This window comes from Jaculus jaculus, chromosome 9 (genome assembly GCF_020740685.1).
Source record: "Jaculus jaculus isolate mJacJac1 chromosome 9, mJacJac1.mat.Y.cur, whole genome shotgun sequence".
In the NCBI taxonomy this organism is placed as follows: Eukaryota; Metazoa; Chordata; class Mammalia; order Rodentia; family Dipodidae; genus Jaculus; species Jaculus jaculus.
The window spans coordinates 132,238,372-132,256,070 of NC_059110.1; the positions used below are offsets into that span (position 1 = coordinate 132,238,372).

The 17,699-nt window shown below is 42.6% G+C and overlaps 1 protein-coding gene across 5 annotated transcripts in view; it reads right to left on the reverse strand.

The window, feature by feature from the left end:
* Helz (helicase with zinc finger) overlaps positions 1–17,699 on the reverse strand; it is a 181,032-nt gene that overhangs the window by 16,012 nt on the left and 147,321 nt on the right. For all 5 annotated transcript variants that reach the window (XM_045159247.1, XM_045159244.1, XM_045159245.1 and 2 more), the window contains 4 exons: positions 14,322–14,401; positions 9,049–9,616; positions 7,954–8,188; positions 6,429–6,945 (listed from right to left, as the gene is read on the reverse strand). In XM_045159247.1, coding sequence (XP_045015182.1) covers positions 6,429–6,945; positions 7,954–8,188; positions 9,049–9,616; positions 14,322–14,401 — 1,400 coding nt within the window. The remainder of the gene's footprint in view (positions 1–6,428; positions 6,946–7,953; positions 8,189–9,048; positions 9,617–14,321; positions 14,402–17,699) is intronic.

Genomic DNA, 17,699 nt, shown 5'->3' on the forward strand with positions numbered 1-17,699 from the left:
ACTGCATATGTCCTTCTGTCTGACTCTCTCACTGAACAAGGGACTGCCATTTGTGTGCAGACTAGGAGACCAGTGAGCCCCAGCAATTCTCCTGAGTCTTCTGCTCCCACAAAACTAAGGTTTTAGGCATGTGTGGCCATTTTACATGGGTGCTGGAGAACTTAGCTCAAGGCGAATCAGGCCTTCATGCTTGCAAGGCAAGTTCTCTTACCCACTGAATCATCTCCTCAGCCCCTGTATATAAAAATCCTTCACACTGAACAACAATATTATGTTACTAAACACACAATCACTACTTTCAAATTCTATATCTAATACCTCTTCCTAAATATCAAAACGTAATTCTCATATTTCAAATCCATTTAATATATGAAATCTAAACAAGAAAAAAAAAAATCAATCACAAAATTTATGTACAAATTTCTGTTAAAGATTAGTTTAAGCATGAAAATCCTAATTTCCTTTCTATTTTAAGATGTATCTGCAATTGCCAGATGTGGTGGTGCACGCCTTTAATCCCAGCACTCGGGAGGCAATGGCAGGAGGATCACCGTGAGTTCAAGGCCACTCTGAGACTACTTAGTGAATTCTCGGTTAGCCTGAGCTAGAGTGAGATCCTACCTCAAAAACACAAAAAACCAAAAAAGTATCTGCAATATATGGGGCTAGCCAGCCATTTCACATGTATGTGTGTAATAAAATAAGTGGGGGAAAAATCAGCATATTACTTAGGGCTCTATTTATAATTATGCTACCAAGACTTAATCACCAAGGAACAGCTAAACACTCCAGTGAGATTTCCAGGTCATATTAACTATGGTGCCAAAAACTTTAATTAAAGCTGAACATCTCATTGGAATGATGAGCTTTGACAATTTAAGCATGGTAAGGGCTGCCTTATTAATTTGGTGACCACTGGCTTCGTTGTGTATACTAGATGGCTTACTAGATACAGTACTGAGCAAAGCCAACAGCAGTATCTCCAGCTGGTTCACAACACAAGCTGTCGGCTATCAGGACCTGCTTCTGCACTAAGAGGAGGCAGCAATCACCTCAGCAATCACCAGCCACAGTCTCCCAGCTTCCCTGTACAGTGTTAGGCTCCACAACAGGGAACTTGAGGGGCAGGGATGGCAGACAATAGCAGTCAAATCAAGACTATTTACCTTCAAATGTAGGTGCCAGATAGCCAGGAGTGGTGGCGCACGCCTTCAATCCCAGCACTTGGGAGGCAGAGGTAGGAGGATTGCTATGTGTTCAAGACCACCCTGAGACTACATAGTGAATTCCAGGTCAGCTTGGGCTAGAACATGACTCTACCTCAAAAAAAAGGAGGGGGGGAGGGTTGTGCCAGAAAGAAAAGATGAAAATGAATGGGGCTGGAGAGATGGCTTAATGGCTAATGCACTTGCCTGCAAAGCCAAAGGACCCAGGTTCGAGTCCCTAGGACCCACATAAGCCGGATGCACAAGGTGACACATGCATCTGGTGTACCTATTCTCTCTCATAAATAAATAAATAAAAACTTTAAAAAAAATTAAAAAATGAACAACACCCTTACATCAGAGATAAAACTTCCTACAGTTTAAGCTACACATTTAGTATAACTCAGAAATCTAAGAAGTATTATAGAGGTGTGAAAAGAAAAAGAGTTCACGAAGACATTCTGAACATTTTTTTAGTAGGAAACCTTTTCCTCTCCTATCTATCCCCCATATAGAAACTGGAAGGAAAAGGGTAATATAGGAGATTTCACTGTGTTCCTTGGTTTGTAGTGTTGGCCAAAATACGTAAAAAGACTCTAAAGTTAAAAGATGGTAATTTGCAGGAGGGGGGAGGGTATTACCATGGGATATTTTTTTATAATCATGGAAAATGTTAATAAAAATTAGATAAATAAATAAATAAAAATTTTTGAAAAGAGTGTGATTTTGGTATAGAAACAGAAGGAAAGAGTAAATTCACAGTCCAGAAAGTGATTTTAGTCCAGAATATACTTAAGAATAGCATCTTCCTCAGGTGAACAAAGAGTTACCATGCAAATAAAAATTTTAGGGCTAGAGAGATGGCTTTGTGGTTAAGCACTTGCCTGTGAAGCCTAAGGACCCTGGTTCAAGGTTCGATTCCCCAGGACCCACATTAGCCAGACACACAAGGGGGTGCACGTGTCTGGAGTTCCTTTGCAGTAGCTGGGGGCCCTGGCGTGCCCATTCTCTCTCTCTCTCTCCCCTCTCTCCCTCTCCCTCTCCCTCTCTCTCTCTCTCTCCCCCCCCGTCTGTCACTATCAAATAAATAAAAATAAACAAAATTAAAAATTTATAGGTAAACACTACCCTTAAATGCTGGAAAGAAGGCTACATGGACTAACTGCCTGCTGCACAACTCTTGAGCATTTGAGTTTGGATCCCCAGACTCCAAGTAAAAGCTGGCACACACGTGTGCATGCATACGAAACAAGTTATAAATAAATAAATGTTATCTTGTTCCCCCAGAGGTAGGGTCTCACTCTAGCCCAAGCTGACCTGGACCTCACATTATAGTACCAGGCTGGCCTTGAACTCACAGTAATCCTCCTACCTCTGCCTTCCCAGTGCTGGGATTAAAAGGCATGCACCAACACTCTGTAATTTTTTTGAATTATTTTTAATTTCTTTTCATTTATTTATTACAGAGAGAAAGAGAGGATGGGCACCCCAGGGCCTCTAGTCACTGAAAACAAACTCCAGACGCATGTGCCACCATGTGCATCTGGCTTACGTGAGACCTGGAGAATCAAACCTGGGTCCTTAGGCTTTAACCACTACACCATCTCTCCAGCCAACACTGTAATTTTTAATTGCCCCTGAAAAACTCTTAATCATGTCAGACACAGAAGCCTTAAAGGCCCAGAAGCTAGAAATTAACTCTGTTGTGTGTCTGCACTTTCTTTCAGTAGTCCTCCTCTCTGCCCACTCATCGGCTGAAACACAAGAATGACACAGTGTCCTTATAAAGCATCCAGCATTTGATAAGGCAGTGCCTTCTAGTCAGAGATATATCATAATCTAATACAGGTATGAAGATAACCAACTAAATACTCACAGACAATTACAGTATAATCCCTAACGTATACTAGTATTTGAAATCAAACTGGAGGAGTCTATTAATCCACTGCCAGGTAAGAATGTCATGAAGCCAATTCCAGGTAAGAAGAGCACTTTGGGTGTACCAGCCTCATCCAAGCAGCTAAGGGCCACCCCCAGTTTTTGCTGCATTTCAGCTAAAGGAGGAAAACCTATGCATGGAGTTAGGCATTTGTACCTAAATAAGAGTGCTCTAAAAATTAAAAACAGCAAAAAGTGTTATAAAATAGGACCAAGATCCTATTGAGAGTACCCTGACCTAGTGAAAAGACTTGGGGGGTGTAACAGCTGCCAGTGATTGGTAGGGAAAGTGTTTCAGGTTTTCTTACCAAGTAATCCTATGTTAACTGATCATACATTCTTATGAATGGATGGTAGGAAAGGCCAAATTCTATGGTAGCTATCTTTGTATAGTAAAATTACATAAGTACTCTAACTTCTGTATTTTCTCTATTGGCCATGTATTTTATATGTCCAAAGAAAATAAAAATTAAAGCTGGGCATGGTGGTGCACGTCTTTAATCCCAGCACTTGGGAGGCAGAGGCAGCAGGATTGCTGTGAGTTTGAGGCCACCCTGAGACTAAACAGTGAATCCCAAGTCAGCCTGAGCTAGAGCAAGACCCTACCTTGAAAAAGAACAGAAAGAAAAATTACAAGTGGATGTTGGTGATAGATGTTTATAATCTCAGCATTACATTGGCCGAGGAGGAAGGAGGATCACCATAAATTCAAAGTTTACCTCAGTTCAAGGTCAGCCCGAACTACATAGCCAAACCATGTCTCAAAAACAAAAACAAAATTACTACAAATAAAAAAATTAGTGAAAATAAGATATGGAGAAAAACCCCATCTCTGTTCAAGTTGACTGCTGAGCTAGCATCTACATGTTTCATCCCACAGACCCAACCTACAAAGGTGTATGGCAATCAGAGACCACTGTAGGGAGGAAAGCAAGATGTCTTTGTACTGTTAAAGTTGAAGATATTATTTTAAAAGGATGGAAATAAACAGCAAGAACATAAGTCATTCATTGTGTGAATGACTCACACAAAATCATTTTGAACTCACAAAAGTTACCATAATACGCTAAATATGTCAGAATCTACAATGTGGTAAAAAATATTTTCCTTGTCCAAAAATTTTTCAGTGCTGCAAGTTAGTCATCACTTATAAATCCTGAGTACTAAAGCAAAAATGACCAAAAAAATGACCAAATGTTTTTGCAATGCAAACCAACTCACTGGCAACTCAAGGTACCTATTTATACATTCATAGCTTCATACAGATACCAAACATTTAGGGGCTGGAAAGATGGCTTAGCAGTAAAGGCAATTGCCTGAAAAGCCAAAGGACCTCAGTTCTCCCCAGGACTCATGTAAACCAGATGCACAAGGTGGCGCAGGTGTATAGAGTTCATTTGCAGTGGCTGGGGGCCCTGACACACTAATATTCTCATTCTCATTCTCTCTCTCTGCCTCTATCTCTCAGATAAATTTCTTACAATTTTTTTAAGAAACTAAATATTGAGAGCACCAGGGAACAAAAAAACTTAAAATTCCAAAATTAAGGATCATTTAAGAAGATCGGTGAATAAAAGAGATTATTCAGTATGAAGTATTATTTAGTAAAGTATAAACTTCATAAAAGCCTGGGAGGCCAAGTGTGGTGGTGCACACCTTCAATCCCAGCACTCAGGAGGCAGAGGTAGAAGGATTGCCGTGAGTTCGAGCCCACCCTGAGATTCCATAGTTAATTCCAGGTCAGCCTGGGCTACAGTGAGACCCTACATCCAAAAAAAAAAAAAAAAAAGCCTATAAACACTGCTGCGCATGGTTTTCCTACATATTAGAAGCTCATTTAGGAGGCTAAATAAGACATGAGACTGCTACAGTGAAAATGGCAGGTATGGAATGCCAGTCTGCTCCTCCACATAGAAAACACAAACACATCAAAGGCATTGTAAACAACTCTGGGACCCCAGGAATGAAAAGCTTACAGTTAACTGGGGGAATACTCAGACAAGAAAACCGAGAGAATTTCATAATGGCAAATTTTGTGGTAATTTAATTTATTTTAGGTCGCATACTGTGTCCTCAGGTTCAGTGATGGTCTTGAAGAATAAATCCTGAACCAGTACCAGGGGGACCAAAACAAGGCTCATTCTCAACAGAGTAATTATATGCTCTGGCTTGCCTTATGGCTCCTTGGAAAGACTACATCGGAAGGCCTGCTTTAGCTGGGAGGGGCAGCTCCACCGACACCCCACGATTCGGGGCTTGAGGCGGTGAGCTGCCCGTTCAAGAAGGCTGTGCTGGTGCTGCGCTGCGCTCCTGTTTCAAACGGCAAGCTGGGGCAGCGACACACGCCCGTGATGCAAGCATTCAGGAGGCTGAGATGGGCAGTGAGGTGTGAGAGCAAGAGCAGCCCGAGCTACGTAGCAAGAACCTGTCTAAACAACACTATAAATGTTTACTCCGTTTTAAGGTATCTGTGATGGATAACGACCTGCCCTTTTGTTTTCTGTTTTGTTTTGTTTTTCCAGGTGGGGTCTCACTCTAGCCCACTCTGCATTCTTAGAGTGGCCTTGAACGCATGGAGATCTTCCTACCTCTGCCTCCTGAGTGCTGGCATTAAAGGCATGTGTGCCACCACGCCCTGCTGTACATTCTTATCTTAAATCACTAGAAACTTACTAGGAATAGCTAGGCAACATTTTATAGTCCATACCACATGGCAGGGATATATTCCTATACTTTTCATATCAATGAACATATGTAATGATGATCTTCAGCAGTATCTAAATATTTTAAGGCTAAAAATTCAATTTAACTTAAACTACTTAGTTTAGCAGAGTCAACTTTATGTTAAATGATTATAGATCCAATGTGTTCTGACACGTAGGGACTGGTTACACTGGGTTATCAACTGCCCCAGTCCAATAAAGCATCCAGAAAAGCAGCAGGAGAAAGAACTGGCTCTTGGAACTAGCACTAACTAACAAATTTAAAATAAAAAGTTAAGTCACTCAACACCATTTCCTCAGATTAGAAAGGACATGGCTACTTTAATGTAAGAGTTCTCAAGTTTCAAATATTCCTAAACAACAGCAATAAAATCTCCTAAGGGACTTGATGTTTCAATGATATCCTACAAAATCTGAAAAGTATAATAAGGTAAAAGGAACTATCTTTAAAAGACTACCATACTTACTACGATCTCCTATTAGTAAATCAATAAATGCTGGTAGTGTTTCTTCACAGCCAACTGCAAAACAAAAATGTATGCATTAGGCACAAAACCTTTACCTCTTCTAAGCTGGGGAGCGAAGACGACGACACTGCTCGAGATGACAGCGGGTGACGTGGCTCTTGACTGACGGCATGCGGGTGATTCTGTATTTGTATAAACGGGCTCTGCGGTGGCCTGTGAGGTAAAGGAGGCAAGCCATAGGGAAATCCTGGCCCTATTAGGTGACTCTGTTGCAGGTTGGCAAAAGTCCACGCTCCATCAGGTGCCAGGTACTTCAAGGGAGGAGGGGCAAGGTGTTCAGACGGCAGTGAGAAGGGGGAGCTCAGGACCTGAGGCGGAAGGCGCTGTGGAGACGCCGGGTTATTGGCTACTTCAATGTCTCTGCCATTGCCACTCAGGCTAGAAAAGTGGCCACTGTGATCGGCAGTGGAAGGGGGTGATGGGATTGCTGGTGGGCTTCTGGCCTGGACTTGTCTATACTGTAAAAGTCTCGACTGGGGTGGTGGCATTTCTGCTGGTTCTCGTGCTTCTCCTTGATCACGATGAGACAGCTCTCTCACTACGTCTTGAAACCTACGAGATGACAAAAAGGAGAAGATAGAAAGTGAAGAAGAGGATAGGCAACCACATGATGCATTTCTACAAACCAAACGTAACGCTTATGTTACCATCAACCAATCCAAGTGTGAGCATAACAATCAATAGATTTGAACTGGAGACACCATAAACATACCAGTTACCTGATTTCTTGCTTTTCCTTTTGAAGAAAAAGCAACTGTACCTGCCTATACCTATGTGAAAGTCAGAAAAGGTCACACTATGATGATGGGCCTTTACCAGAAGAAATTAGGAAATATTTCACATCATGCACACAACATTGGCCAGACAAATAAGCTCAGCATTCAGAGCACTTGTAGTGACAATAAGGTCTAGTCTGCAGGACTAGAAAAAAAAAATAGTAACAAATTTCTAATTTTTAAAATAATTTTTATTTACCTATTTGAAAGCACAGAAAAAGAGAGACAGAGAAAAAGAGAATGAGATGGGACACATCAGGGCCTCCAGCCACTGTAAACAAACTCAAGACACATGTGCCCCTTGTGCATCTGGCTTACGTGGGTCCTGAAGAATTGAACCTGGGTCCTTTGGCTTCGCAGGCAAATGACTTAACCATTAAGCCATCTCTGCAGCCCTGACAAATTTCTAATTTTTAACCACTAATTTATCTTGTCCTTATTCTTTGTATTACCACTGATAAAGCAATAAATAATAAGCAAACAAAAACCCAACCCAAGCCGGGCGTGGTGGCGCACACCTTTAATCCCAGCACTCAGGAGGCAGAGGTAGGAGGGTTGCCATGAGTTCGAGGCCACCTGAGACTCCATAGTGAATCCCAGGTCAGCCTGGGCTAGAGTGAGACCCTACCTCGGAAAAAAAACAAAAACAAACCCAGCCCAACAATAGTATGTTTCTCTTACAGAAGGCCAGCATTCAGTTTCTTCCAGACAATATTCTAATTCAAAGCTGAAAGAACTGCCATCAAGAGGCAGAACACAGAGCCATTTCTGGTCTGTGGGATACCTGGAGAAGGCCGTTTCTGCCTCATCTTCAGCACTGCCAGTGAGCTTCCACTCTGTCCTCACTGGAGGCTGACGCAGGCCCATGGGTGGCTGAGGAAGGTGCTGAGGGTGGGGGTGGGGGTGGTGCGGGTACGCAAGACTGCTCTGGCTGAGGTAGGCCCGCTGCTCGCTCCACTGCTGCAGCCGTGCTTGCTGCTGCCTCAGGGCTTCCAGAGCTGCACTCCCATGTATTCGATCTGCAGAAATGTTTGTGGGAAAATTAAGTCTTTGTGAATTTGGGGCTTCAAATTAATTCTTTCAAGCGTCTTTACAATCTGATTTTCAACCTGAGGCCAAAGAAATTGCTGTTTGAAGCCAGGTGTAGTGGCACACGCCTTTAATCCCAGCACTCTGGAGGCAGAGGTAGGAGGATCACCATGAGCTAGTTTGGCTTGGGTAGAGAGTATTGCCAGAAAAAAGAGCTGTGAAAATGATGATTTTCCTCACTTGCATAAACACATAATGTGACATCAAGTTAATGCTTAATATTCTATCTATATAGTACTTGAACTCGAGTCTGATTATTACACCAAGTGGCTGGTTTTGCTGGAATTTTTTTTGAGAAATGAATCAATCCTGACCTAATTTAATACTGTATATGGTAGGTGTTATTTTAAGCAAACCACCTTCCTGTTTTGTGGATTTGATTCCAACTCAACCTAGTTGTGTATTATGTGAGATCCTAGGGCCTAAGAAAATTGAAGATGACTTCCCAGAGGCGATGGACAGTATTTTGAGTTGAATCTTACAGAAACAGCTGGGACATTCTGGGAAAGGAAGGACACTCTGACTAAAGGTGACAGCTTATACAAATTTTCAAAATATTTATTTGAGAAAGAAAGAGGCAGGTAGGTAGACAAAATGGGTGCAACAGGGTCTCCAGCCGCTGCAAGCACACTCCAGACACATGTGCCACCTTGTGCGTCTGGCTTATGTGGGTCCTGGGGAAATCAAACCTAGGTCCTTAGGCCTTGCAGGCGAGCACCTTAACTGCTAAGCCATCTCTCCAGGCCAACTGTTTTTAAACTTTTTACACATAGTTGTACTAGGTGCTTACCTAAAGCCTCTCCTATGGGCAGACCTGCGGCGCTCTCATCAATGAAGTTGTTCAGATGTGGAGGAAGGAGGGGTGCGGGCTGTGCAACGGCTCTCAGAGGACTGTGACCATCAGGCAGCATGGGAGGGGGCTGCTGCTCTGGAATCACAGCCTCTGTGGGAGGGGACTGTGGTCGGTGGGAAAGTGCATTATTGAAAACAGCACTGCTAGGGCCTGCTTGATAGGCAGGAGAGAGCTGAGGTGGTGGCGGGGGCTGGGGGCTCAGCTGGCTGTGGGGCTGGACTACCTGATTTGGCTGGGGCAGCACTGGATTTGCTTGTTCAGGCAAATTATTCTGCTGCGGATTTAACAAGGTGTGGTGCTGAGGAATTGGAAAGGGTGGTCGTGGTAGCGGGGGAAGCGGATGGAAATGGCGATTAGGGATTGCGTACTGTGCATGGGGAGCGGGAAGAGGAAGACTTATGTGTCTTGGGGTGAGATTATCTTTGCGAGGAAATTTGGTATTGGGATAAACAACAGCAGGACGTGATTCAGGACTTCTGTTTTGTGGATGTGACTCCAACTCAACCTAGAAAAAAAATAACAGGAAGCCTTTTAAACTGAGAGACTGGGCTCAGTGGTTCTTCACCTTTTCCAACCACAATGCACTGAAGATGATGTTCTGATCAGTGACAGCGGGAGTGGTAGGTGCTCCATCAATCATTTTCTGACAGTCAAATTAAAAAATAGGGCAAATGAAAAACAGTATATTAAATCTGAGTCACAAGAGAAGACACTGACATTTTATTAGCATATCCACTTTAATTTCAACACAATTTTTAATTTCACACTTTCTTCCTTAGAAAGATAACCATTAATTTCTTTCAGATATAAATCAATAAAATGTGCTCTCCCCTTCCGATTTCATTGTGTTTGTCTATCTCATCTTCTTCAAGCATGGCAGCATTAACAGGAGGTGCTTCTCTAACAACTTAGAAATGAAAAAGCAGGACCTGCCTCACTGTGAAGAACAGCCTGGGTGCTAATATTTGCACTGCATAATACTGATACTCCTTCCTTTAACAAACTTTTGTGGGGGCCCTACCATGTGCATTGTGCCTGCTTTTGGAAATTAAAAAGTAGCAATAAGATTTCGCCTATGCATTTAAGAGATTAAAGTAGGTGGCTGTAAAGTAGGGCCCTAACCGAACACTTACAACCTCCACCATAAGGCCTACAAACCCTAAGATTTATTGTCTGGCCTTTTATAGAACAAGCTTGTCAAAACTTCTTGTTTTAAATCCAGCAGACACAAGTAACCATGTAATCAGAGACATTCAAACAGTATGTTATGTGAGGAGATCCTAGGGCCTAAGAAAATTGAAGATGACTTCATAGAGGCAATGGACGATATTTTGAGTTGACTCTTACAAAAACAGCTGGGACATTGTGAAAAGAAGGACACTCTGACTAAAGGTGACAGCTTATGCAAAGTTAAGAGAGAAAAAAAAAAAATACAGCACAACAGCCAGGCGTGGTGGCACATGCCTTTAGTCCCAGCACTTGGGAGGCAGAGATAGGTGTATCGCCATGAGTTCGAAGCCACCCTGAGACTACATAGTGAATTCCAGGTCAGCCTGAGCTGGAGTGAGACCCTACCTTGAAAAAAAACAAAAAATAAAATAAAATAAAATAAATAAATAGCAGAACAAGGGATAGATGTTCTGTATATATAGAGCAAGGAAGAACCTCACTTGCTTACATGTTAGTTTCCCCTTTATGACCTAAGAAAAAACTGCAAGAGTCCAATTACACAAGGCCCTGAATGATCCCACACTAATTTTTAATCCTTTTATAAGCTGTGGTACACTACCAAAGAAATGTTTTTAAGTTAAAGAGAGCTGCTGTTCCAAAATGCAAACTTGATCATAATGCAAAGAACAACTATAAAATGGAAAGTTAGTAATTTTTCTTTTTACCCATTAAACCACTGCACACACTGTTTTGGCATGTATCACTAAGTTCTGGTGTTGACAGAGTCAGTGAGGACTGCAGAGCACTTGTGTAGCTAAAGACTGTCAAGTTGACCAGGGAACCAATCAGTCGCAACAGAACAAGTAGCTTGGTTCCTGAACTGACCTGGGCTACATGTGATGACCAAATGTTGCCACAGGTGGGGGCACGGCCGCTCATACTCCAGGAGTTCTCACTCATTTCTCACTCAAATGGACGGCCATTGTATTTGGTCCTGGATCCTTGGGATTACTGGGTGTGGTGGTTTGATTCAATGTCCCCCATAAACTTAGGTGTTCTGAATGCTAGGTTCCCAGCTGATGGAGATTTGGGAATTAAGGCCTCCTGGAGGCAGTGTATTGTTGGGGGCGGGCTTATGGGTATTATAGCAAGTTTCCACTTGCCAGTGTTTGGCACACTCTCCTGTTGCTATTGTTCATTTGATGTAGGCCAGGGGGTGATGTCCACCCTCTGCTCATGCCATCATTTTCCCTGCCATCATGGAGCTTCCCCCTCAAGCGTGTAAGCCAAAACAAACCTCTTTTTTTTTTTCCCACAAGCTGCTCTTGGTTGGGTGATTTCTACCAGCAATGCAATCCTGACTACAACACTGGATATGCATAAGTTATCTACAACAAGAAGGGAGGATGATGACAACTCTGTCCCAGGCTTCCTAAGCAGATGCCGTCCCTGCTATTCAAACCTCAGAACCCAATTAAGTAAGGTTCTTCAACCAAACATGTCCCTACAAATTGTCATTGTGTCAATGACTGAAGTTACAACACTCAGGGATGCAACTTTCTCCAGAAGACACTGTGGATGTGCTCACTACACTCACTACAACCACGTAATGGAGAAGCAGACCAGATGCCAGGACTGCTTACTGGCTCCCTGACCAGTACTTCTGACTCTGACACAGTCACACAGCTAGGGTGCGTCACCGAAATGCAGGTCAGCTGTGCTGCTCTACGATCCTACGCAGAGTGGGCTGCTCTGTAAGGCGCTGTGTCTACTAGTATCAGAATTCCATTTTCCTCTTATCATCTGCCTTTAATATGAAGGCAGTGAATCAAAGAGAGCTAGGAGTTTGCTTTTTATTTTTTCTGGCCCCCAGAAAAAGCATGAGGGTATAAAGAAAACAAACCATGTCTATGTCATGGTGGGCTTGTCCTCTCATAGAAAATTTAAAACAGAATTAATAAACAATGATACGACAGACACTTAGCTCTACCCTGGATTCAGACGCTTTTGTGTTACCGAGAACTCTTGTGCTGGGACCTGTCCCAACCTGCCTCTAAGTACACCTGCACTTGCTGTTCCTCCTGCTGCGTGACCCCAGCACACCGTTCCTTTTCCTCCACCCCTCCCAACCCACAGCACGTTTCCTTTCCCTAAAGCATCCCTCCACCCCTTTCAGGGATTCTCAAATGGTTTCATTCACACTGAAGCTCCTCCTACAATATGAACCCTCCATCTCTGACCTATCTGACAGCCAGAGATGCCTATGAGACACAAAAAAACGAATACAGAGGTGGCAGTTAGAGCTTAGATTTGAAAGTCTCTAGTATGAGCAAATGAATTGCACTAGTTTATGGTAATCAACTAGAGAATGCAAGGAGAAGTGGTACAAAGACAGAATTCTGGAAAATTTCAAAGTAAGGACTAGGATCATAAGGATTGGTATAAAGGGGAATGTATTAAAGAGCTCAAGAATTATATTAGAGAGTTGTAGAAGTAGAAATAGGGTGTCAAAGAGATCAGTAGAAATAAATAGTCAAATGTCAAACACAAAACAAGGTAAGAGAACACATGAGGTGCATATGAGACACGGTTACTTGGGAGCTTGGTCATGGTGAAAGTCTGGGTTAAACAAATGAGAGATAAGGTTTTTAAAAGTTAAAACGCCTATTAAGGAGATGAAAGCCAAAAAATAAAAAGTTGTCTTTATTTATTTTTTTTGGCAGTACTGGGGATTGAACCCAGGGCCTCACAAATGTGAGGCAAGTGTTCTACCATGGAGCTATACACAACCCAGCAGAAAGTGCTTTTTAAGAGTCTGTCAACCAATGTGCTCACCTGAGTACAAGCAAGCACAGTGGAAGCAGAATAGGAATAATCAGTGACTGGAAGAACCTAAAGATGGAGAGAAGAAGGGACGAGGTGCGAGGTGATGGGAAGAGGAGACATTGAGCTCTGGAGGAGCTCATCTGCTAGAGCTGGTGATAAGAAAACAAAGAGGTTCAGGACATAGAAACAGTGAGATACTTAACATTATCAATTAACAGGGTGAAATACTGATAATATTAAGTTTACAACAAAACCATCCTTCTCCCACCCCCCCCCCCCCGTCTCTTTGAGGCAAGCCCAACAGACTGGCCTTTTTCTTTTTATGGGGGGAGGGGAGTGGGGAGACAGACTACTCCAGATACCGTAAACAAACTCCAGACATGTGAGCCGCCTTGTGTGCATGTGCAACCTTATGCATGAGTCACCTTGTGCTGTCTGGCTTATGTGGGATCTGGCAATTTGAACGCGGGTCCTTAGGCTTCACAGGCAAGTGCCTTAACTCCTAAGTCATCTCTCCAATCCAGTCTCTTGATAATATAAAGACATCAGCAGGTAGAAAGTAATCAGGCTTGGGAAAAGCCACTGAGAAAAATGTAAAGGAGCGAGGTATATGCAAAAGAAAGGCAAGAAACCTCATTGTTCCACTGAAAAGTAGAAAACTTGAGTTTACAGGGGCACTAATCCAACCAGAGACATGATCTCTAACCAGCTCACTAGCACAGAAACAGGAAAGCTAGATGAATGGCACACCGAGGGAGGATTTCTATAGTGTAGGTGGCAAGAGAACCAGGAGAGGGACTGAAGAAGTGAGGCCTCCTTTCTCTTCACGTGATCATTCCTTTCCATTTGAAGGTCACTGTCAGTGATGAACCTGTGACTGTTTTCACAGCACCTAACCATGGAGAGTCTCTTTAAATCTATCACTGCAGCATGACCCACTGGATCCATGGGAAACAATAACCATAAAGATACATATAAAAAGGAGGTACTAAACTGTGTGTGGTGGTGCATGCCTTTAATCCCAGAACTCGGGAGGCAGAGGTAGGAGGATCATCACAAGTTTAAGGCCATCATGAGACTACATAGTGAATTCCAGGTCAGCCTGGCTAGAGTGAGACCTTACTTCAACTCCCCCCCAAAAAAGGGAGGGCTACTTTCCTTCAAGAGTATTCTGGGAAGACTGACCAAGTGTTCACTGAGCACAAGATGCATACCTGTTTTGCTTCTGAAGACTTCTTCTCGGGTGTTCGAATCTTACTCATTTCAGCTCCAGAATTATTCGCATCAGTTTTACCTAAGAAAATATTTCAAAATCCTTATAAATTTTCTTGTCAATGTGACCTTACGGTGACTATCCAATACTAAACAAAGAAGAATATTTTAAACATGATTCACTCATTGTTATTGATTTCTATTACCGTGTGCATTTTATTCTTCAGTTTTCAAAGTTTCAGTTTCTCTGCTAAAAAGGAAATCTGTAAGTGAAGCAAACCTCATTGACAAGGCAAAAATTTAATAAAGGGATAACCTTAAAATATCATATAATCCTTAGGAAACTGCCCAATCTCTAGGAATGTACAGCCTCATTTTTTAAAATATATTTTATTTATTTATTTATTTAATTACTTATTTAAGAGAAAGAGGTAGAGAGGGGGAGGGAGGGAGGGAGGGAGGGAGGGAGGGAGGGAGGGAGGGAGGGAGGGAGGGAGGGAGGGAGAGAGAGAATTGGTGCACCAGGACCTCCAGCCACTGCAAACAAACTCCAGACGCGTGCGCCTCCTTGTGCATCTGGCTTACGTAGGTCCTGAGCAGTCAAACGTGGGTCCTTTGGCTTTGCAGGCGAGTGCCTTAACCACTAAGCTGTCTCTCCAGCCCCAGCCTCATTTTTAAAACTAAACATCGGAAAGGTCTTGGCATTCTTGCTTATTTATAAAGGCTAGAGAGATGGCTTAGCAGTTAAAGTGCTTGCTGGCAAAGCCAAAGGACCCAGGTTCAATTCCCCAGTACCCACATAAAACCAGATACACAAAGTGGCACATTCATCTGGAGTCTGTTTGCAGCATCTAGAGGCCCTGGCATGACCATTCATTGCCTCTCTTTCTCCCCTTGTAAATATTTTCTTTTCCTTAAAAAAAAAAAAAAAAAGGTAAACTGGGTGTGGTGGCACACGCCTTTAATCCCAACACTCAGGAAGCAGAGGTAGGAGTATCGCCATAAGTTCAAGACCATCCTGGGACTACATAATGAATTCCAGGTCAGCCTGAGCTAGAGTAATACCCTACCTCGAAAAACAAAAATAATAAAAAATAAAATTAAAATAAAGGTTCATCACTGTTCATTTACAGATGCAATTAAGCAAATATCCAAATAGTGGACCAGTTCCATTTAGTGAATAATTTATACTGAATGTTACAGCTTGGTTCTTACAAGTTCCCTGCCAACCCATATGCTAACCAGCGTATTCTCCAGCCTGTGGTGTTATTGGGAGGTGTAAAATCTTTGGGTGTGGAGACTAGTGGAAGGAAAGTAAGGTGAATGGGCACATGACTTCAAGGGGATACTTACTGGAACCTTATCCCCTCCCTCTCTTCTTCCTCTTACTGGGTGTGTACGGGGAAGTGGTATGTTACATGCATGTGACGTGCCCTTGTGGATGCCCCATGTGCTCACCTGTGCTGGAAGGCACTCACCTGTGGTGGCTGGAACAGAACATCCAGGGTTCCATTCCACTGTTCTTTGCCCATTCTTACACTGAGCTTTTACTGGTACCAAAGCTTGCTGTGAGCCCAGGCAATTTCCGTAACTGTGCTCCCTTTTGTGGGAATGAGGTTAAAAGTGCGTGTGGCCATACCCAGCTGCTTATGTGGGATCTGGGTATTTGCACTCAGGCCCCCTCAGGCTCTCATGCTTGTTCAGAAAACTCAGTTACCCACTGAGCCATTTCCTCCACCTTCTTTTTCTTTTTACTTCCCTACCACCATGAAGTAAACAAGTCTGGTTACTTCCACCACATGTTCCCATATAATGTACTATGTAATATGTGATGCTGCCACAGACCCAAAACAATGGATCAAGCAAGTATGGATTGAAACCTTTGAAACCATGAGCCCCCCCAAAAAAACTTGTCCCCATAAGCTATTTATAACAGATGATTTGTCACAATGACAAAAAGCTGACTAAAAACTTTTAAAAATATTAAGTTATAATCTTTGAGAGTAACTGCAGGGCTGAAGAGATGGCTTAGCGGTTATGGTACTTGCCTACAAAACCAAAGGACCCAGGTTCCATTCCCTAGGACCCACATAAGCCAGATGCACAAGGTGGCACATGTGTCTTTGAGTTCATTTGCAGTGCCCATTCTCTCTCTCTCCACTTGCCTCTTTCTCTCTCAAATAAATAACTAAAAATAAAGTGGGCTGGAGAGATGGCTTAGTGGTTAAGCGCTTGCCTGTGAAGCTTAAGGACCCTGGTTGAGGCTTGTTTCTCCAGGACCCACGTTAGCCAGATGCACAAGGGGGCACACGTGCCTGGAGTTTGTTTGCAGTGGCTGGAGGCCCTGGTGCACCCATTCTTTCTTTCTATCTGCCTCTTTCTCTCTCTGTCGCTCTCAAATAAATAAACAAAAATAAAAATAAAAAGTAACAGCAAACTAAACATAAGTGGGTGATGAGTTATAGAATAGGCAAAATTAAGGTTTTCAAGCAACAATTATAGTAGACTTAAATATTTTCACATATATGAAAAGCTCTAATCTTTTAAGAACTAATCTTTTAATGTTTTTGAGTTCCTTGAAGGGTGCCTCAACTTGGGCTCCTGCTAAGAAACACTCCTTTAGTAATGCTACCAGAACTTTGCAAAATCAACACAACATAGTTAGCACTAAACTTCAAGAAATGGAAACGATAATGTCTGAGAGGAACACCACTGAATGGGCAGTGCTGGATTAGAGAGCACTTACGAAGAGCCTGGCAAGCCTGAGCTGAAGTAAAACAGAAACTGTCCAAGATGAAGAGAAAACACTGAAAACCAAGGAAAGGCACACCCAGGAACTTTGTGAAATATTAAGTACCCTAACGTAAGGATAATTGGAATCTCTAAAGAACAGGATAAGAAGGGAAGCAGAAAAAATATCTACAGATGTCCAGGTTAATCCAAGCCTCATGAAAAGTATAAAACAAAAGATCTGATACAAGGGACATGAGGAAAGCTCCTCAAACTCTTAATTGCTAAAACCACCGTAAAATAAAAATCTTTTTTTGTTGTTGTTTTGGTTTTTGGAGATAGAGTCTCATTGTAGTACAGGCTGACCTAGAATTTACTATGTAGTCTACTCAGGCTGGCCTCGCGCTCACAGTGATCCTTCTACCTCAACCTCCCAAGTGCTGGGATTAATAAGCCACCATGTCTAGCTTTAAAATAAAAATCTTTAAAGAAGCCAAAGAAAGCACGACATATTTCATACAGAAATACAATTAGGATTGTATCAGATTTATCACTGAAAACAATGTAAAGGAGAGAACAACAGAATGGCATCAGTGACAGACTCAACTGCAGTAAGGCTGACCGCAAGTTCCTTACCCTGCAAAAGTATC